The following is a 20,379-nucleotide window of genomic DNA, read 5'->3' on the forward strand; positions in this document are numbered from 1 at the left end:
ATCATACTGTACTGTATCGTCCAAAGTATTTCGAGGGTCTAATTGGAGTAATTGCTACTCCACATTGGAAGGCTATTTCCGAGTCCAGGTGATCATGAAATGATCCAGTCCGACCGTCGGAGGTGATGCTGTAGATCTTTGTCGCAATGGCTTGCTTTTTTTTCTTGTCTATTGAGTGGGTCTGTTTGGTTTTGGATTCGAAAATAAAACACAACTACTGTACCGTATGGACACCAACGCCATGTGGACTACCCACAGTGGCGTTCAATTACATCGCACACGCTAAGTCGGCCGCTCAGGGGGCGTGCCCAACTTTACTCAATGCAGAGAGCACTTAAACGAAAAAGGGAGAGCTCAAACGTTGCCAAATAATACCCGGTATGTATGCAAAATGTGAGGCCGATCACGGGCCTGAACGGACAGATAAAGAACATTCAATGAATTTCATCTATTAGTTTTACTTTTTTATCGAAATGAGAGAACTTGTGTCAAAGTAATCGATGGAATTTCAAACCCAGTGGTATCTCAGATGGTATAAGTAATAATACAAATTCGTAGTGGTACATTGCTCAGCCTCGGAAAAAAAGCAGTTGCGAAACGAGCAGGAATCATGTGCAAGAATCGACTGTCCGAAAAGGGCAGACAGAGCGTTCCGATGAACAGATGGCGGGAATTTTCACAAAGCCAGTCGCGACAACAAGGGAAAAGGAAAAAAAGGGAACATTCAAGATCGACAAATTGATAATACAGGATTTCTTGAGACAAGTAATGGAGACATGGGAGGTAAAAGGGTCGTAAAATACAGAGGATTCGTGGAAAGAAGCGGTGTTGCGATCACCGTCCGCGTCGTAGACCAATACGGCCCTCGCCTATGAAGGAATTGAATCGTTGGCTGACGTCGGCGGGGTTTGTGCGACGCAATTGGCGCGCGCACTCGTCCCATTCTTGTTGAGAGAAGCAGAATTTCTCGAGAACCAGCTCGAGAAGACGTTGGTCTTCGGCGGAAGTCCATTCGGATGAAGATTTTGCAGGCAGGTCGTGCTCTTCAATAGAGGGGAGGACGGCATCTGGATCGATGCACGGACCAAAGTCTGGAATGCGCGCTCCTGTTTGACGCGCCGGGGAGGGCGGTGATTGCGTGATAGGGGGAGAGTGCAACGAATAGAAATCTGTTGAGGAGAGACCAAGAGGCATGTTATAGGGCGCGTGTCGTTGGCGTTTCGGTGTGGAGAATCGAGTACGAGTAGGGCCCATGTCCGCGTCGCTGTCATCGTCGAAACTTGAGCGACGGCGCTTGTTGGCGCCACGCGCGGGCGCAGAAGGCGGAGGAGGAGGTGTGGATGGGATGGAGGCCGGAGGAGGTGTTTGGCGAGGCGACGCGGGTCGGGCAACCTTGCGCGATCGAGTCGAGCGACGCGGCGGGTTGGTGGGAAGAGGACTCTGGAGGCGCTGCGGCTTGACAGACCGGCGCGGTGACGGAGCCGGCGATCCACTTAAGAGAGACTGTAGTGCGCGGCAGGTACCGAGCAAGCCGTTACCAGAGGGGTATCCTCTGTCGGTGGGAGGTGGTGTTGAGAAGAGGCGGTTGGGAGTGAAGCGAGACGACCGGCGCACGTCGCATCCGAGGGCAGAAGGCAGCAACATCTTGGCGCAAATATATAAGAATAGATGCGCAGAGCGAATTATAGGTCGATAGCCGTGAATATGAGACCACTTTAAAGGTTCGTGGTTGGGGTTGGGTCGGGTCGAGTTGGGTGTGCGCGAGCGAAAATGTGCGCGTTGCGCTGGAAAATGCGCCGGAGGGAGTTGCGAAGCGCGACGATGGAGTGGGAAGGGAAAGAAAGAGTGAGTGAGATGGTCGTCGAAATGCGCTTCGATATCCACCGAGACCGGAGTGGACAGATAGGGTGAGAGAACCCAAGCGGTGGTTGTTGTTTATTGAGCGAGTGGTTGTTAGGGAAGAAGAGCGCGGCGCGGGGCAGCCGAGCGATAAAAGAAAATTGGGCTGGGATCTTTTGGACTCGAGACTGCCGCAAACGGTCAAGCGAGTACCCACTCCAAGTGTGTTCAAAAGTGTTTTGGGCTGCAATGAATGTCCGATAATTATCAAATACAAGCTGGAGTTGCTTAATTATTGAATGCAATCAATCTTAACGAGTGTGTCAATTGGCAAAAAATAAAATAAAATAAAAAAGAATGAGGTCAGTGCCGGGAGTCGGGCCTGAATCAGGTTCAACGAGTGACCGATGACGAGGAAGGACGAGAGGAGATGAGGAGTTAAGGACTACTGTTCAGGAGCTGAGATTCTTCGTCTATTATACCTGAGATATCTAGGGCAGTAGTTTCTGGTGTTCCTATTCCTGGTACCTCTGATTCTCTCCCAGTGAAACAATAGGACAAAGGAGAACATCAAAGGTCCAAGGATGAAGCAAGGGCGCATCGAAAAGCCTTTGACCTTTGACCTTGACAAGGAGCAGGCACGTTCACCCCCTGAAACGCACTGCTCGGGTCGATCCACTTTCTCTTTTCCCAATTACACTTCCTATTTCGGCGCGCGAAACCCGCGACGACCCGCGTGCCCCACGCTGTCATGCAAATAGCCCCTCTACGTCTCGGTCCGTGATGATCGTCATTATCGATATCATTATGACTGCATGACCGCACGTTCCATGCGTATCACCAGGCTCGGCCGAGTTATCCGCGATGCAATGGGCATGACGTGCAATTGACGCCTGGTAATCGTTGGTCTTCTAAAGAGCATAGACAGGCGCTAGGAGCACACCTGGGTGTGCGGACAACTGGGCTTTGCCACCCCGTGAGCGACGAGACGCGTTTTAATATTCTGGACTCGCAGGGTTGCTTTTTCAGTCCTGCCTTCCCAAAGGTTCCCAGGTCCCTAGGCTCACAAGTACCCAGTCCCTTCTCACCAGCCTTGGTCAGGACCCTACCATACCAGCCCTGAAGGAGAAATATGCTACTAGGCTGGTTCCCAGCGTTGATCTATATTGCTTTCTTCGGGTCCTACAGACTATAGATTGTGCGATTGAGAAATTGGACGAGCTCAACGCCACAGTCACGAATTAGAGATTCGCGCGTTCAAGACGCGTCGCGCGTTGGCCAATCAGCGCTTGTCTGGGAGGTCCACAGTAATCAAATGCCTCACAGAGCGGGCGAAAACGTCGAAATAACGGCCATAATTCCTAGATGGACCTAGATACTCCTGCACAAAGCCTGTGCAGGAGAAAGGCGGGCCTATGCTTGGGGACAGAGTCGCTCGGAGAATACCCTCTCGAGAGAACCCCCTCTAACTTCTCCTTGGGGCCGATATGTACCTCAGTTGCTATAACTTGGCGGGGACAACCTGCTGGACGTGTGGTAGCTCAACAGAACGAGATCAAGTACAATGAATTAGACCAATAGCACGTTACAAAATTGTCCGTATTGCAGTAGATCTCCCGTTGATGGTTGATCAAGATGAAAGTCGGTTCGTCTCCATACATACTCCTTGCTTTCTGCAGGTCTATCACTTGGGCAGACTTGTGGGGCCGCGATTGAACATGTGGCATGCATGATCTCGCAGCACCTACTGCACTTCTATTCTCACCAGCAACGTGCAGAATGCCATCACTCGGCCCGTCTAGCATGGATTGCATTGCCTTTTCCCCCACATAGTATCTATACACCCAAATTCATCTACTATACTCCGACAGTAAATCTTATGATGAGCACCGGTCCCATAGGGAGCTACAGGTGACGCCCCTGTCTTCCTCAACAAATCCTTTCTGACCCACTATCTAAGCCCTTAAGGAGTCTGAAGGGCATCACTCCATTCACCGCGGAGGCTGGGTAGGCAGCTTCGACCCCATCATCACCCCTCTCACAGCAGAGTCATCCAGCCCCAAAACATACTCCCCTCCATGCAAGGGGGACAAAAAAGCAGAGAGGACTATTCCCAACCAGAGTCGCTCATAGGAACATCCAAGGTTAACCTCGAAACTCTACCTCCACGGGGACGCACAACATGAAGTTGCAGCACTAAAGCTGCAGCTTACCCTAATCTGTGTTTACCAAAACAATGAGGCTTGAAAAGTCTTTTCCCCCAGGACCTGAAAAGCCCACCCCTTCCCAATCAGTGCAAGACATCCCGCCCTGTTCACAGCGAGTGCTGGCCGATCGGAGCCACAACTTGGATATACCTCGTGGGTCAAAGTGGCTGGGTACGTTGCCCCTCCAACAATGCTCCGCCAGGGCCATCAACTCCTTGGAAGAGTACATCCACAAGGTCTCACAATCTCGCCTCCTTTGCGACTCAACGTATGTCTTGGCATGGGTCTATCGTCGTCTGTGTCTTATCCTAATACCGAATCTGGTGATCCTGCATTCCGATGGACGGATGACAGGTGATAGGCGATCGACGCATAACCCTGGACCTGGGTCCACTGTATTGGACTCATTGGTAGGATGGAAGGACGCAGACAGGGTGGCTTAGGGCCCATTATATTTGCATTTTTGTTTGTTTTGAATCTCGCCCTGAGACAGTGTTGCAGGAGGTTGAGCTCATGTGCAGACAAGGTGCGAATTCCTCCATGGCAACGATGCATGTGTGCATGCTGAAAGCCTACTATATAGACTTGCTTCACACCTTTTTCTAGATCTTCTAGAATTTGAGTGGTAACGTTTCCGGTGTCGCTACGTCCTCAGCTGTACCGAGATCTCCGGCTCAAAGTACGATGGCCTTGTTCAAAGCATCGAGTCATCGTGAGACAATTCAGCCAATAGCCCGCCAACCGATCCACCCATGTAAACCTCACCCAATCTTGATGGGCGGAGATCAATACCGTGTATTCCTCTATCCAGGAACATCCCTTCCTTTCCCTATTCTAGTGTTGCTCGTGACTGCTTACCTGTAACTGAACACATCACCGAGTCCACCGAGCGGATCCTTGGTCACAGGGTCCTGTCTTCCTGTCTTGTTGGTGGCCACTGTCTCCAGCCGAGACAGCTAGGGATGAATGTAACTCTCAAGCACCAAGCAGTTCTGTCCAGGTAAGACCTGGGCCTTTATCCATAGCCAATGGGCTGTCCTTGTACCCCTCCTAATCCATTACAAACGGGGGCTTCCCTTTCTGAAGCCCTTCTTGTTGCCAAGGTGGGAAGAGGGGAACAGACTATTGATTCCACTGGATGCCTCCTTTGGCGTGTAGCGAGGCTTTGGAAATATTCCTTGCTAACAAATATGGATGTGTAATTGGAATCAAGGGCCCACTCCCCTGCTACAATTGCAGGTTCTTCCTTTCATTGATCTTTATGGGTACTCCTTCCTGCGCGACTTGTGCTACACTTTTCTTTCCATAATGATCTTCAGGTCTAGTGAGCCCCTTTGCTTCGTGGCGACCTCTCTTGGAAATAGTTCCATCATTGGTCATTTGATTCGCACTCCTGCCACAGGCAGTAAAGGGTAAAATGGCGAAAATATCGCGACATCCATTCTTGTGTTCACGAGTTTCGATCATCTCAAGCTACTTGTACGAAGTCGGTAATCTCGTACTCTATGTATATCGCTACCACGAAAGCCTAGATTTGGCGGAAATTCATTCCTTGATTGGCCAATTCCGCACACGTAAGTCTCATTTATCGCATTACATATGCTCTAATCATACATTCATGTGTTTGGTATACATGATCGTCTCCATCTTCCCATCATGGACATTCTGCCCATCGTTTGCATCGCCAAAGACTTACGGATAGGATAGCCATCTGACGTGTCAGACCATTCAGACAAGAAACCCAGCCATGGTCATCAACTGTCAATAGATAGGATGACATGACTTAGCCGTCGACCGGCTGCAGAACAAGAGAACAGAAGTGGTCATCTACCGCAAATCATCCTCATTAACGCTAAATGAACGACGCTTGCGCTTGCTGTATCTGTGCGACTCCCGTTTATCTGCGGCCCCATCTTCGGCAACTCTTTTCTCGGCATTTCTGGCCTCTGCAGCTCGCTGGCGAGTGTATGGTTTGTTGGGTTGCTGTTTGCCGCGGGTGATGTGGCTCGTGGGTTCAGGGCGATACGCCAGCCCTGCATCCGAGCGGAAAAGTGAGCCATCCTTCATGGCACTGGTGATCGCGGGTGCAGAGTGACGCGGCTGGTCAGCTCCCATGGCGAAGAACGAGGCATTGTCGTCTGGATATCGAAGGATATCGGCAGTGCGAGGAGGCGCGGGCGAGCGAGAGAAGCCTGCTTCCACTTTGGAGGAAAAGGCATCGCTTTGAGGGAACCGTTGTCTTTCGACGGCCGTCAGAATTTTGGGGTTGCGCATCGATGCTGCACCTTCAGGGGTTGCAGAGCGGTGCACTGGCTCGCCTTCCATTTCCATGTAGAACAGACTGTCATTCGAGGGGAATCGCGGTTTCCGAGTGAGTCGCTCGGAAAGACCGAGGAGATCCCCATCTCGTCGATGGGATTCAGGTTGGGTAACAAAATTGTGAAATAACTGCCCTGGCCCCATACAGCCAATCTGGTTCACGAACTGGAACTTTTCCTTGTTCACCTCTGCAACACTGCAGGGCTGACTCAGTGAGCGTTCTATGGCTTGGTTCTTGTGGGCATTGAGGTACCCGGGGACCTTTTCGGTACGGTGGATCAGTTCTGCATGGTCATTTTCCCCGTGGCGAGATGAGAACAGGCTGCTCGAGGCACTCGGTGGAGACCAGACTCGACGACAAGCATGATGCCCCCCTTGTACGGAAAGGACATCTTCCTGCTGATGAGAGGGGGCCACTCGACTGAGGGCGCTCGTGACTTGAGATGAGCGTCCAGTGATAGACAAGTGAGAGATGCAGGCATCAATCTCAAAAAATTTATAGTCTTGGAGTCTCTCGCCGGGCTTAGTGTAGAGTGTGTAAGTCTGACCAGCGGAATTCTGAAAAGCTTCAAGGTCGGCAAGTGTAACAATCGAAGGATCAGAACGAGGCCGCGGAGCCCATTGGTCAACAGCTACCTGGTAACGACGCTCCAGCTCATCTCTTCCGGGGAGGAACTCGAACCACTTGTGACGCAGAGCCTGCTTCACGTTCAAGCGCTGTTGCTCGTCGAGAACGAGCAATTCCTTAATGAATTGTTGGGGATATCCAACGATTCCATTTTGACTCAGCTCCTTGGTCAGCCCTTTCTGCTCGTCTCCATTGTGGTCGAATGGTCTGTGGGATTCACGAGTAGGCAGGAAACCCATCAACAATGTCGCAGTCACACAGCCTAGTGAATACAGATCTATGGACTTGCTGTATCCGGCGGTGTTGGCCGAATTCACCTCACTTTCAAAAAATCTTTAGTAAACCCTCACAAATGATGCTTTTGAAGGACGTCTACTCACGGAGCGCAGTATTCGTATGTGCCAGTGATGGTTTGCATCCGCTCGATAGGCTGAGGCACTCTTCTGGCGCATCCAAAGTCCGTCAACACAACTCGACCACATTGTCCCAGTGAGGTAATCAAGATGTTGTCTGGCTTGATATCTCTGTGCACGATATCTCTGTCGTGTAGGTATTCAATGGCGAGCAGAACCTGGCGAGTGATAAATGCCGCCTCCCGCTCCTCGATGGTCCCTCCCCTGTAGCGCAGGAACGAAACGAGGTCGCCAGCAGTCACCAGTTCACTGAAGATGTAACTAAAATTTTATGAGACCTTTGTTCCAATCCGCCTCTCGTATCCTCTTGTATGACTCACATCGTATTGGGGGAATGAATCGCTGTCTCGAAGCTGATGATGTTCGGCTCAATATTTCATTAGCTTCATCCATTCTGAGAGCTATGAAATTGACTTACATGGGACAGGGTCTCGAGAAGTTGAGCTTCACGATAGTACTTCTCAAGATTTTCGTCGATGCTCTTCAGTTTGTACATAGCGATTCGTTGTGCAGGAGGGCCAAGCTCTGTCTGCTTGAGTTCTTGCTGCAGCTCGAGCTCGCACTTGGCCTTGGAGCTTTTGATGTCAACTATTTTGCAGGCAATCTGCTGTCCGGTAGCAATCTGGTAGGCCATTTGAACCCTTCCATAAGCACCAGAGCCCAGCTCTCGTCGAGTGACGCAGTAGCTGCTCTGAAACACCTGCATGTACCTCTTGTCAGCCATAAAGGAGGCAAGATCAAAGAAACATGGAAGAAATGACCTTCATCTCAGCTTTTTGCCATTCAGTAAAGTTCTTCTGCGGGTTCGCGGCAGATTCAAACAGAAGCTGAAACTCAGGCACGATCGTTAGGATATCACCATCGCTCAGGAGGAAACTCTTCCCTTGCATCGCGTAGCCGTTCCAGCGAGTTCCGTTAGTTGATATGTCCTGAGCATAAACAAGCGGGGCCACAGTATCGGACGAATACTCATCGTAAATGACGGTATAGATCCGCACATGCTTGTTTGATACAAACCTATGGCTGCTTGAGTATTGGCTGAGCACCAGCGATGAGACGTCTACGTGAGTAAAACAAACCTGACGAGAACAGGCAGAGACGGGCTTACCATGTTGATGTGTCTCGTCCGATGAAGATTTCGTCGCCGCTGTCAATGACCAATGGCTCGATGCGTTCTTCCGTCTTTGGATCCCAGCGGAAGAGTTTGCCCACAAATACATCACCAGTGCCCGTATGACATTCAGACATGATTGCGAGTGGGAATTGATGAATGTGAAAGTTTCAATGGCAAGTATAGGGGTTTGGAGGAAGGAAGATAGGATGAGGAAGGCAAAGTGAGGACGAGTTTCATGGAAGCAAACGCGACTGGTATTGATCCGACGGGCTACAGCTCGCCACTGATCGATACTGCTCGCCAACGGCGAATTCATATGCTTGCGGGTAAATCAATACAATCATAAATGTTTTATTCTTGGTAATAGGCAGGCAAGTCTTGTTTACTTGACAATGACTAAAAGAGCTCATCCACGGTAGCGGTATACAAGCACCGTCTTGGAAGTTCAAAGGATGGACCAGTGTCCAAAGAAACAATTTCTACCATCCTTTGCAGGCTAAGGGTCTTGAAGAAGAGGAATCTCTAGGGCATGGGGATTTTGACTATATACCTAATGAAGTGGTCATCCGACTTACAAAGAGCGCGGAGGCTCTTGGTTTTATCCTGAAGCAACTCAACTCCCTTGCATTCGGCGGAAACGTTCTTCGGCTGCGCGAGCTCGCCGTTCCCTTTCCAGCCTCATTCTCATCTCCGGCGCCATGCCTCGCGTCTCTTCGTCACGCTTCTCTGCTGCTGTCTTTTCGACTGCACCAAGGGTACGACCAGGCTTGCTTGCAGCTAAGTGAGCCTCCCTTTCAGCATCCTCCTTCTTCAGTCGCTCCAAATCGGCCTTCCGACGGTTTTTCTCCTCTGCCTCTGCAGACTTTTGCTCTTGTTCATTTCGTCTATCCGCGTCGGCCTTGGACACAGCCGATGGGACCTTAGCCATACTCCAATCCCATTTTGATTCGCCCAGCTCATGGCGGGCAACTCGGAATGCGTCGCGAGTGGGGCGGTCTCCTGAAAGCTCAAATGGGGTTCTTCCTTCGTTGTTTGTGACCGTAGGGTCCGCGTTGGCTCTGGTGAGCAGCGCCGAGACGACAGCGGGAGCATTTAGGTTGGCTGCCAGATGAAGGGGGGTTGGACAACGGAAGTTTTGTTGAGAATCAGTAGGCTGGAAAGTGAATGAAGAGGGTATGGAGTTGTTGGATAGATATGACATTAGGGCAGGGACCTTTGATCGGCGGATCAGAGCCTGAATCTGGGTCGTGTGAAGCTGAGCGACGTCTTCTTCCTTTGAAATCTTGGGCTTTTGCGGTTGAGGGCGTGGCGTAGATGGCTTCGACTCCTCCTTTTCTTTCTGCTTTACCGCAGCTGCAGCTGCCGCCAGTGCGGCCTCGTCAACCTCACTGACCTTTACCCGAGTCAATTCCTTGAAACATCTCATAAGCTCTCCCTGAGTAGCTCGGCGAGTGTTAAAGGGGAAGCCTCGCACTCTGGGATCATTTTGCTTGAGAACCTGACCCTCGTACTTGTCGAAAAGAATCTTCCGGTTTGTCTTTCCAGTAGCACGAATAAACAACAATTCGGACGTGTCAATCATCTGCTTCCAGTCCGCTAATAATTCCCGAATGTCTTTCTCGAGCGCAGCTTCGTTGTACCGACGTAGACTAGAACCAGCAGAGTGCGCAGCTCCTCGGGAAGCATCGCTGGCAGACTGGGAGCCACCCTGCTTTCGTCGGGTGGTGTATCGGTGGAATGTTTTGTGTGCGATGACTCGCGCCTGTCTCTCCTCAACGCCTCCCTGCTTGCGATGAATCTCCGGCGCCAATGACACCAGCATTGCAGCAAAATGACCACCCCCGATCATACACATGAAGATATGAGGCCCCGCAGCCGTTGGATCTTGTTGAGCGTGCGCATTATTCGTTCGGGCCTTTACCGGAGCCAGTTGTTTCTTTCGTATTGTGTCCACCAAGTGACCTGGTTCATCTTGCTCCGCCTGGGAGAAGATTGCTCTGTAAACACCCAGAGACTTATTCGAGGGTAAACTGGAGCTGGAAAGCCAGAATAACGGGTTCTTCGGCGTACCCTTCACGATGTGATCCTCCTCTTCGTTCGCCCCAGACAGTTTGGCCTGCTTTTTCAGCAAAGCCGTCAGTGTCGTGTCGGCACTACCATCGATATCTTCATCCTCAGACTCCGACGACTCGGATCCAGATATTGACTCGTCGAGGTCTCCAACAGCTTTTGCAAACTGAACTTCGTCAAGTGTTGCGGTTCCACGTAGTTGAGATTTTAGGTTGTACCGGTGGTGATCAGAGCGAACGTGACTGCGCTGTTCTTGAACACTATTGTAGGATACCTTGCAGAGCGAGCATTGAGTTGATGTAGCAATCGCAGATTCTTGTGCGGCGATCTCGGGATCTTTGTGATCGTCCCCGGTGCTCTGTTCGGCAACGGATTGGTTGGTAGTCTTTGCGCTTAGTGTCGCAAGAAGCTCCTGGGGAAGATCATAGACTGCCCAAGTCAGTTGAAAGCACAGCTGAAAACTTGAGGTATTTGCGCACCGTAAAGAGGTCTCTTCAAGAGCTCTTCAACGCGAACTGTATCGCCCATGATGGTTGGGTAGAGAAAGCTTGGAATGGGTGCCCCTCTAATGACGATATGGCTCTTACCGCCTTAGGTGGCGGGCGACTGCTCAGCTTATATGCGGCTCTGTGTTTCGGGTATACTCTGAGTGGCAATCACGTTGAGTCATCCAGATCGCAGAAGACCAAGACCAAAAATACTTTTCAGCCTCTGATATTGACGTTTGCTCGTGTCTGTGGAGCATGTGTTGTGGCTGAATCTAAGCTACCAAATTTTGCGCTATGACTAGCTCGGTTGCCCGCTCTGACTCACAAGGCCTTAGCAATATGCAGCGTTTTACAGTTCGTTTACTTATCTTTCCATACCCTGATACGTTTCTAAGGATGGATGCAGTGTCTTTTATGCCGTTGCATCTTCAAAGAAATAGCTTGATTCTAGGCACGTGATCTGAAAGTGCGAATCGCCAAATAAAGGAATACGTCATATCTTTGGCGCGGGTTCCTGAGATCCAGAGAGCATTTGAGTCTGATATATAATTCTCTGTACGTCGAAAGACAAGGATTCAAGTTATATTGTCAAATGGATATGGCCATTTGTAAGTGAAGGTTTGCCCCAGCTCATTGGTAATATGGCCCTCTATGATCAACTTGGAGATATATATAGAGTGCCCGCATAGTTCGAAACAGGCATCATGAGAACCTGACTGCATGTTCCCAGGGCTTATATTGATCTTGTATTACCAACGTGGTGTCACAGTACTTGAAGAATTCATCCGACTCTGCCAGGTCAAGAGAAGCATCTGAGGATTTCAATCGCATGAACTGTCAAGGCAAGGGAAATGCACTTCCGACCTTATCACGGCGCAGGCATTGCCGGCTTTATCTTCTTTAAATGACTTATCGCCGGATGACCCGGATCACGTGACTCACCATCGCGACTTCCTAAAGTCGAGTCTCTCCAGGTCTTCTAGTTCAGTTGATGGAACACTAGTCTTCGATATAACCTCCACAGACTAGTACTGTCAGTACATTTTGTATGTTGCGCTATGGAGAACCGAGAGTTCCAACGTGCTGGGTCAGCGTCCGGACTTAGAAGATTTGCGCGCGAGACAAGCTCGGCCTTTTAGTAAGCAGGCCGCAAGCTCCATTTCCGACACCGTCTTTCTCTTCCTCCTCTCCAGGTAAAACGGGGCGTATTGTTGCTTGTCACCAATATGTTGGATGGTAATAACCAGGCCGTACTCGGGGGCTCCGAACCTGGAGGTTCCCTGCAGTCGCCGTTCAGATCGGCTTTCGCTCCCCGCAAGCAGTCCTTCTGCACTGATCCCGAAGGATGGGGCCCCCTCAGCCCGACGGGATTCCACGTAACTCCATGCTTCATCGATGTGATCGTTGCTGTGGTCGCCGTATGGGGGATTTTTGCCGGTGCTGGTGCGCTATATCTCCTGTTGAAGAAGCGTATTCCGCAACCCGTCTCCAAGAATTGGCATTTCTATGCCAAGCTGGTATGCTACCCGCGTCATTTGACCCGTTGCAGATCGGATCGGATCGCTAACCCACCTTCGATTGAATAGGTCGTTCTCGCCTCCCTCATTATCGTCACTGCGCTTCAAGCAGCCCTGCAAGCCGAGACCCAGCCGAAAACCTTCTGGGCCGACTTCCGATTCTGGTCTTCGATCGCGACACTCGGCTCTCTGGGCGTGATCTACGTGGTGCAATACTATGAGCATTGGCGGAGCAGGCAGCCGAATGGCGTTGTATTGTTCTACTGGCTCTTCTTCATCATCGCCTACGGCATCAAGTTGCAGTCCCTCGTTTCGCGCAAGGACTATGTTAATCAACTCCCGTATTTCATCCTCATCAACATCAGCTTGGGATTGGCGCTGATCGAGTTTTTGCTCGAATATCTCGTTCCCAAGAAGCAAAGCGCCTATGACGCTCTTGGCGACGAAGATGAATGCCCGTACAACTATGCGGATATCTTTTCAGTTCTTACCTTCAGCTGGATGACGCCCTTGATGAAGTTCGGATACAAGAATTATCTGACCCAAGATGACTTGTGGAACCTCCGCCGGCGTGACACCACCCGTGCCACGCTCGATGATCTGAGCGAGGCCTGGGAGGAGCAGCTCCATACTAAGAAGCCGTCTCTTTGGATTGCCCTCTTCAAGGCGTTTGGTGGCCCGTATCTTCGTGGAGCCATTATTAAGTCGGGAAGTGATGCGCTCGCTTTTGTTCAGCCGCAGCTGTTGCGCTACCTGATCACTTTTATCGATTCTTACCGAGGCCCTGAACCTCAGCCAGTCATCCGAGGTGTGGCAATTGCTCTGGCAATGTTCCTGGTCTCAGTCGTACAGACTAGCTGTCTCCACCAGTACTTCCAGCGAGCTTTCGACACTGGCATGCGGGTGAAATCATCGCTGACTGCCCTGATTTATTCCAAGGCGTTGCGTTTGTCAAGCGAAGGTCGTGCGACCAAGACCACTGGTGACATTGTGAACCATATGGCTGTCGATCAACAGCGCTTATCTGATCTGACTCAATTCGGTACCCAACTCTTGTCTGCCCCATTCCAGATCACTCTGTGCATGCTTTCACTCTACCAGCTAGTAGGACCCAGCATGTTCGCTGGTATCGGTGTGATGATTTTCATGATCCCGTTGAATGGTGTCATTGCGCGCATGATGAAGAAGCTGCAGATTACCCAGATGAAGAACAAGGATTCTAGAACCCGTCTCATGACCGAGATTCTGAACAACATCAAGAGCATTAAGCTTTATGCATGGAATACGGCCTTCATGAATAAGCTAAGCCACATCCGAAACGATCTGGAGCTCAACACTCTTCGCAAAATTGGAGCTACTCAATCTGTTGCCAACTTCACCTGGCAATCGACTCCTTTCCTAGTGTCTTGCTCAACTTTTACCGTATTTGTCTTGACCAGTGACAAGCCTCTGACTACTGAAATCGTGTTCCCTGCCCTGACCCTGTTCAACCTCCTTACGTTCCCTCTCTCCATTCTGCCTATGGTCATTACCTCGGTCATCGAGTCTACCGTGGCCGTGAAGCGATTGATGGATTACTTGACCGCCGAAGAGTTGCAAACCGACGCGGTTATCTTCGAGGACCCCGTGGATCACGCCGGTGACGAGTCCGTCCGCCTCCGTGACGCTTCTTTCACCTGGAACCGCCACACTGGAACTACTGTCCTGGAGAATATTGACTTGAGTGCTCGCAAGGGTGAACTCAGCTGTATTGTTGGTCGTGTCGGAAGCGGCAAGTCTTCCCTGCTGCAATCTATTTTGGGTGAACTCTATAAGATCGACGGTGAGGTTGTTGTCCGTGGCCGTGTCGCCTATGTTGCACAGGCACCATGGGTCATGAATGCGAGTGTACGGGAGAACATTGTGTTTGGTCACCGATGGGACCCTGACTTCTATGACCTTACTGTTGAGGCCTGCGCTCTGCTAGACGATTTCAAGAACCTGCCTGATGGTGATCAAACCGAAGTTGGTGAGCGTGGTATCTCCCTCTCTGGAGGACAGAAGGCACGTTTGACTCTTGCACGTGCCGTGTACGCTCGCGCGGATATTTATCTGCTTGACGATGTCCTCTCGGCAGTCGATCAGCATGTTGGACGTCATATCATCAACAAGGTGCTCGGCCCCTCTGGTATTCTGAATAGCAAAACGAGGATTCTCGCTACCAATGCGATCACAGTCCTCAAGGAGGCTGATTTCATTGGCTTGATCCGTGACAAGACTATCATTGAGAAGGGTACATATGAGCAGCTCATGGCAATGAAGGGTGAGATTTTCAATCTTGTCCGCACCAATCTTGCCGAAGCCTCGGATGACGAGCGCGAGGTTAGTGGCTCCGAAGATGGCCTTGCTAGTCCCGAGGGCTCTGAGGAGACAGCGATCATCGAAAATGACGAGGACTCGGATAGCGAAGGTATGGAACAGCCAGGCTCTCTCTGTGCCTATCAAGAGCAACCGGAAGCCTGCCCAGAGGAAGAATAGCCATGTCACGCTTCGCCGCGCCAGCACCGCCAGCTGGCAGGGACCGAGACGCAAGCTTGGAGATGAAGAGAATATTATCAAGTCCAAACAAACCCAGGAGACCAGCGAGCAAGGCAAGGTCAAGTGGAGTGTCTACACTGAATATGCCAAGGACAGCAACATCGTTGCAGTTGGTTTCTATCTCTTTGCTCTTGTTGCTGCGCAGACCGCCCAGGTGCTTGGTAATTTCTGGCTGAAGAACTGGACCGAATACAACGAGGTACACGGTGGCAACGAGAATGTGGGCAAGTTTATTGGTGTCTATCTCGCATTCGGGTTGGGATCATCCCTTCTAGTTATCATTCAGAACTTGATTCTTTGGATCTTCTGCTCAATTGAGGCCTCTCGAAAAATGCATGAGCGCATGGCCTTTGCAATCTTCCGCTCCCCTATGAATTTCTTCGAGACTACTCCGTCAGGTCGCATTCTCAACAGATTCTCTAGCGATATCTACCGCGTGGACGAAGTTCTTGCTCGCACATTCAACATGTTGTTCGCCAACTCTGCTCGCGCAGTGTTCACAATGGCCGTTATTGCCTCATCGACCCCAGCCTTCTTGCTCTTCGTTCCCCCGCTGGCCTACATCTATCTAAGTTACCAGAAGTACTATCTTCGCACATCTCGTGAACTCAAGCGTCTCGACAGTGTCACTCGTAGTCCTATCTACGCTCATTTCCAGGAATCTCTCGGTGGCATCTGCACCATCCGCGCTTATCGCCAAGAGAAACGCTTTGCTCAGGAGAATGAGTGGCGCATGGATGCCAACTTGCGTGCTTACTTCCCGTCTATCAGCGCTAATCGCTGGCTTGCTGTTCGACTTGAGTTCATCGGCTCGATCATTATTCTGGCTTCCGCTGGCCTTGCTATCACCTCCGTTGCCACTGGCAGCGTGGTCTCTGCAGGCATGGTTGGTTTAGCCATGTCCTACGCCCTTCAGATCACCCAATCTCTCAACTGGATTGTTCGCCAGACCGTCGAGGTCGAGACCAATATTGTCTCTGTTGAGCGTGTGCTCGAATACGCCAACCTTCCTAGCGAAGCACCCGACGTGATTTTCAAGCGTCGCCCTGCCATTGGTTGGCCTTCCCAGGGTGCTGTTTCTTTCAAGAATTACAGCACTCGTTATCGTGAGGGACTCGACTTGGTGCTGAAAGACATTGACCTTGATATCAAGCCCCACGAGAAGATTGGAGTTGTCGGCCGTACCGGTGCCGGAAAGAGTTCTCTTACACTCGCTCTCTTCCGAATTATCGAGCCCACCAGTGGTACCATTAGCATCGATGGCGTTGATGTGTCTTCCATTGGCCTATTTGATCTTCGTGGTCGACTCGCGATTATTCCCCAGGACCCTGCCATGTTCGAAGGCACACTGCGCGACAATCTGGATCCTCGCCATGTCCATGATGACACTGCTCTTTGGAGCGTTCTAGGTATGATCAAAATTTCTTTGTGCCATATTAATATTTACTGACCAACACCAGATCATGCGAAATTGAAGGAACATGTCTCGTCAATGGAAGGTCAACTTGATGCGCCGGTTCAAGAAGGAGGTAAGAGCCATTCGTGTTTGTATTCCTGTGGCGATCTCTGACTGAGGCATCTAGGATCCAATTTGAGTCAAGGACAACGCCAGCTGGTCTCCCTCGCCCGGGCTTTGTTGACACCCAGCAATATCCTTGTCCTGGACGAGGCAACCGTAAGAAAACACTTTGCCTCTGCATCTGGCAACAATGGCTAACAACTTACTCCCAGGCCGCGGTCGACGTAGAGACAGACGCGCTGCTCCAGCGCACCCTGCGCAGCAGCATCTTCCAAGACCGCACAATCATCACGATCGCGCACCGCATCAACACGATCATAGATTCCGACCGAATCGTCGTTCTAGACAAGGGTCGAGTGGCTGAATTCGACACGCCAGCCAACCTGATCAAGCGAGGTGGTCGCTTCTACGAGCTAGCCAAGGAGGCAGGCTTGCTTGACAGCGACGGTCTCGCCACTTCGCAAAAATGAAAGCCAATCGGTCGTAATTAGCCCCGACGAGTTCCCGCGTCATGCGTACTCAGCCGGCCTGCAAAGAGGCGCCCAGCCTCCACCATTCTGAGTGGCTTGGGGGATACGGATTCTGGCCCCAGAGCATCGGCCCGATCTGTGGTCATGACGGATCCTGGTCATTCAATTTCCCGCGCATGGATTATCCTTCTCACCATATCCTAACCGTTCGAACACCCGATGGCAACCCCTTGTGGCGCGGGTGTCTGTGCAGAGTGGCACCTCTCATGGGGAAAACCTTGTCAATGCAACGCCCCAGGGCTCTTTCCCCTGACAAGAATCAAGAGGCAACGTTGCGGGGAAGAAGATCGCAAATCTTTCCTTTTAGCAAAGCCAGTTCTTTTCTCTTTGCCCCGGCCCTCCATGTCAATATTGCGCGATTGAGGCCCGCTGATTGGTGTGACTCTGGAATCTTGAAAAGTGCTTTTATTTCTGTACGATCTACATCTCAATCCTTTCCTTACTACCCCCTGTGATCAGACCGCATGTACAGTGTCATCATGCCTTATTCCTGTTTTTGTTGATAGCATGTGGACAATACAACTCATTCGCACATATAGCAGCAGCCAAAGTAAAATGAAAACAAGGAAACAGAAAAAAAGGCTTAAAAAAGTCTCCGTCCAGACCCAAGGTCGAACATTTATCTGCATGCACACAATGACATAAACCACTTCTCAGACCGGGATTATATGATTATTTGCAGTAGCGCCGCGACCCAAACGTGGCGGTGACATCTCGTTATCCCAATAGAATCGTCTTTCATTGTAGCGGTGAACATCTGTCTAGCGTGGCACCCACCGACACACGAAATTAATTGATTAGGAAGCCCAGAACATACCGATTGCACCTGCCAGGATTCCCTCCGGACTTGCGAACTTGCGACGCAAATCAACTTCATCCAAGTTAAGGCAGATATGCCCACTCCGCGTCAAAATCATGTAGTCACGACTGCGGTCTCGCACCCGCCACAGTAACCCGCTGTCCGATTCTAGTTTGACGGTCACTTCGGGCTAAGAATAGGTCGGGAAATATATTGCTATGCCTTTCGATAGTCGCCTTTCTTCAGCCAGGGTCTCCTTGCATTTGGGAGATTGCTTATGCTCGGCTGGGGGAACATGGTTTCCTCGAAACAGCACGGTCTGGCCGGTGTTGGAGGACGTGCGTCTTGAGGTGCACCTAAGATTACATATGTACAATGTGCTCGCTAGATGCAGAGAAGGGTTGGGATGAACCTCGGGAGCGCCGATTAGCTTTGTTCCACTTTCAACTTTCGACTTTCGACTTTCGACTTTCGACTTCTGAATTCACAGGCTCAGCTTCTGCACTTGCCTATGCAGGTCCTTTGGTATAGTCGTTTTGATTTTCTCGTTTTTCGAGGAGCTGGAGGAGTGTTGCCACATGCCTACATACGTAGTGCATATATATTATTGCCTACGGCATGTGCACGCCTCCATGCCAGCGATCTTTCGAGATCTCTATAATATCGTAGTGGGTTCCAATGCATGGTACCTGAGCCACTTTTCCCAGATTCGAACCCGGGAATCGAAAAAGTCAAGATATCAAATCTGGCGTGGCTCAAATAGTGCATGTCATATGAATTCGCCTCCCCCTCTCGTCTCAGGTTGGTCTATCCTGTCCGTGCTCCCTTTGGGACCCTTCAATTGGTCCTACGTTCTCCCCTCCCGTTGTTGTTTCAGCTGTCATTGAAACGAAGACCCAGGTCAGTGCGTTGGGGAAACGCTGCTCCCGTTCCAGCAATCTTGATTTAACGGGTCGCCGATGGGCCAATGATGGATTGCAATAGCCGACTCTGGGGTTTGGAATCATAAAATTATAACCCTTCTTGAACTATGTTATCAACCTTCTTGGTTGATCTCGGTGTTGGGGTCAGACGATGAATTCCAGCCCCCCTCTTAGAACTCTAAAGCGGAGATTGTGCGGTCCCACACTGCGCTCTTCGTAGACGCCAGGGAACCAGATAGGGCTTGCTAGCGAGGAGGGCCCGATTACAACTTTACTGGATCCGGATCTGGATTTGGGTCTGGGTTCGTGGTGGCCCTCTCCACCCTGCACATTTGAAAGCTTCGGGTGGGGTCTGGAGGGGCTTTCGGGTGATTGAGAATACAGACCAGAATAGCCGGATGCCAGCGCAGCCAACCTCCTGAGATTAGCCACATGAATATCCATCTAAATAGGTTGAAGGACGCAGATGTTGCACAGAAGCAGCAAGGGCTACGGAGGTACGATCCAGTGCGAGAATCTTCAGAAAACGGCTGTTCATGATCTGCATGTGCAGAGGACCCAGAGCCACGGTGAACTCCGGTCCGAGAAGGCTGGAAGCGGAACAAGGGATCATTTCAGCCCTGGAGGAGAAAGAGGGGTACGCAGATGAGAGTTTTATGGTACGCAAATCCTGATCTCTGTGGATGTTGCGGTGCATATGATCAGCAGCGGTGACCAGGACTGCGGAACCAGATCGAGCTGCATCCGGACGCTTGGGCCGACTCGGGGTTGAGCGGAGACTGAGTTGAGGGCGCTAGATCCCGGGGGATGGGTATTTCCACTCGAAGAGGTTGGTTGTCCTTGGCATTGGCAGCTTGCCGGATCAGGGCTTTGTCATTCTGAAGACATTCGCGCGTCACTTTCCCGACACAAAGTGGAGTATTGAAGTGTGTACACTGATATGGGGTAAGTGGATCCAGTCTAATCTCACTTTTCAGTGAGCTCCGCGGTAGCGGGAGAGGGAGAATCATTTTGAATGAAACCTTTTCAGTGGAGGACTCTGGCCACGGATCATTTTTGCGCGGACCGGGCTTCTCGGGATCAGTGGGATGTACCCATGCAAATGGTCCCCTATCAAATAGTCATTGCGAGAAAACCGAGTCAAGCTCGCTTCAAGACCAAATCCTGTCGTCATGAGATCAAAGACAGCTCGTTGGCGTCATAGCTATTGAGGAAGAAGATTCGGGAATCATAAGGATATTGTTCCCAAGACCTCTCGATTGGGACCGGCCACAGATCTGCCAGGGACGATCTTGACGTTTCGGGCAATCTCCCCGTCTATGCATTCCGCGAGGCTAGAGCATACTGCATACGCCGCCGGGTGAAGCAATCCGTACACTAGAGCAACAGAGGTTCATCGTCTTCGGAGACAGCATTGGGGGACGTGGGTACTATTA

At 50.9% G+C, this 20,379-nt stretch overlaps 5 protein-coding genes across 5 annotated transcripts; 1 reads left to right on the forward strand and 4 right to left on the reverse strand.

Annotated features, from left to right (window-relative positions):
- Positions 1-834: 834 nt before the first annotated feature.
- Positions 835-1,644, reverse strand: N7477_007768 (uncharacterized protein; the record flags this gene model as incomplete). Its single annotated transcript, XM_056969431.1, has 1 exon — positions 835-1,644. The coding sequence occupies one exon, from the start codon at positions 1,642-1,644 to the stop codon at positions 835-837; it is 810 nt and encodes a 269-aa protein (XP_056819463.1).
- Positions 1,645-5,873: 4,229 nt separating this feature from the next.
- N7477_007769 (serine/threonine-protein kinase) lies at positions 5,874-8,130 on the reverse strand (the record flags this gene model as incomplete). Its single annotated transcript, XM_056969432.1, has 3 exons — positions 5,874-7,314; positions 7,374-7,667; positions 7,832-8,130. The coding sequence occupies 3 exons, from the start codon at positions 8,128-8,130 to the stop codon at positions 5,874-5,876; spliced, it is 2,034 nt and encodes a 677-aa protein (XP_056819464.1).
- Positions 8,131-8,143: 13 nt separating this feature from the next.
- On the reverse strand, positions 8,144-8,654 carry N7477_007770 (uncharacterized protein; the record flags this gene model as incomplete). Its single annotated transcript, XM_056969433.1, has 2 exons — positions 8,144-8,429; positions 8,515-8,654. The coding sequence occupies 2 exons, from the start codon at positions 8,652-8,654 to the stop codon at positions 8,144-8,146; spliced, it is 426 nt and encodes a 141-aa protein (XP_056819465.1).
- Positions 8,655-9,133: 479 nt separating this feature from the next.
- Positions 9,134-11,118, reverse strand: N7477_007771 (putative C2H2 finger and ankyrin domain protein; the record flags this gene model as incomplete). Its single annotated transcript, XM_056969434.1, has 2 exons — positions 9,134-11,019; positions 11,070-11,118. The coding sequence occupies 2 exons, from the start codon at positions 11,116-11,118 to the stop codon at positions 9,134-9,136; spliced, it is 1,935 nt and encodes a 644-aa protein (XP_056819466.1).
- A 1,186-nt stretch (positions 11,119-12,304) lies between these two features.
- On the forward strand, positions 12,305-17,161 carry N7477_007772 (ATP-binding cassette glutathione S-conjugate transporter YCF1; the record flags this gene model as incomplete). Its single annotated transcript, XM_056969435.1, has 6 exons — positions 12,305-12,595; positions 12,665-14,984; positions 15,040-16,581; positions 16,633-16,701; positions 16,756-16,847; positions 16,904-17,161. The coding sequence occupies 6 exons, from the start codon at positions 12,305-12,307 to the stop codon at positions 17,159-17,161; spliced, it is 4,572 nt and encodes a 1,523-aa protein (XP_056819467.1).
- Positions 17,162-20,379: the final 3,218 nt, after the last annotated feature.

Source organism: Penicillium maclennaniae (assembly GCF_028827695.1).
Source record: "Penicillium maclennaniae strain IBT 15551 chromosome Unknown utg000007l:1.0-4884863.0:1.0-4888362.0, whole genome shotgun sequence".
Taxonomy (NCBI): domain Eukaryota; kingdom Fungi; phylum Ascomycota; class Eurotiomycetes; order Eurotiales; family Aspergillaceae; genus Penicillium; species Penicillium maclennaniae.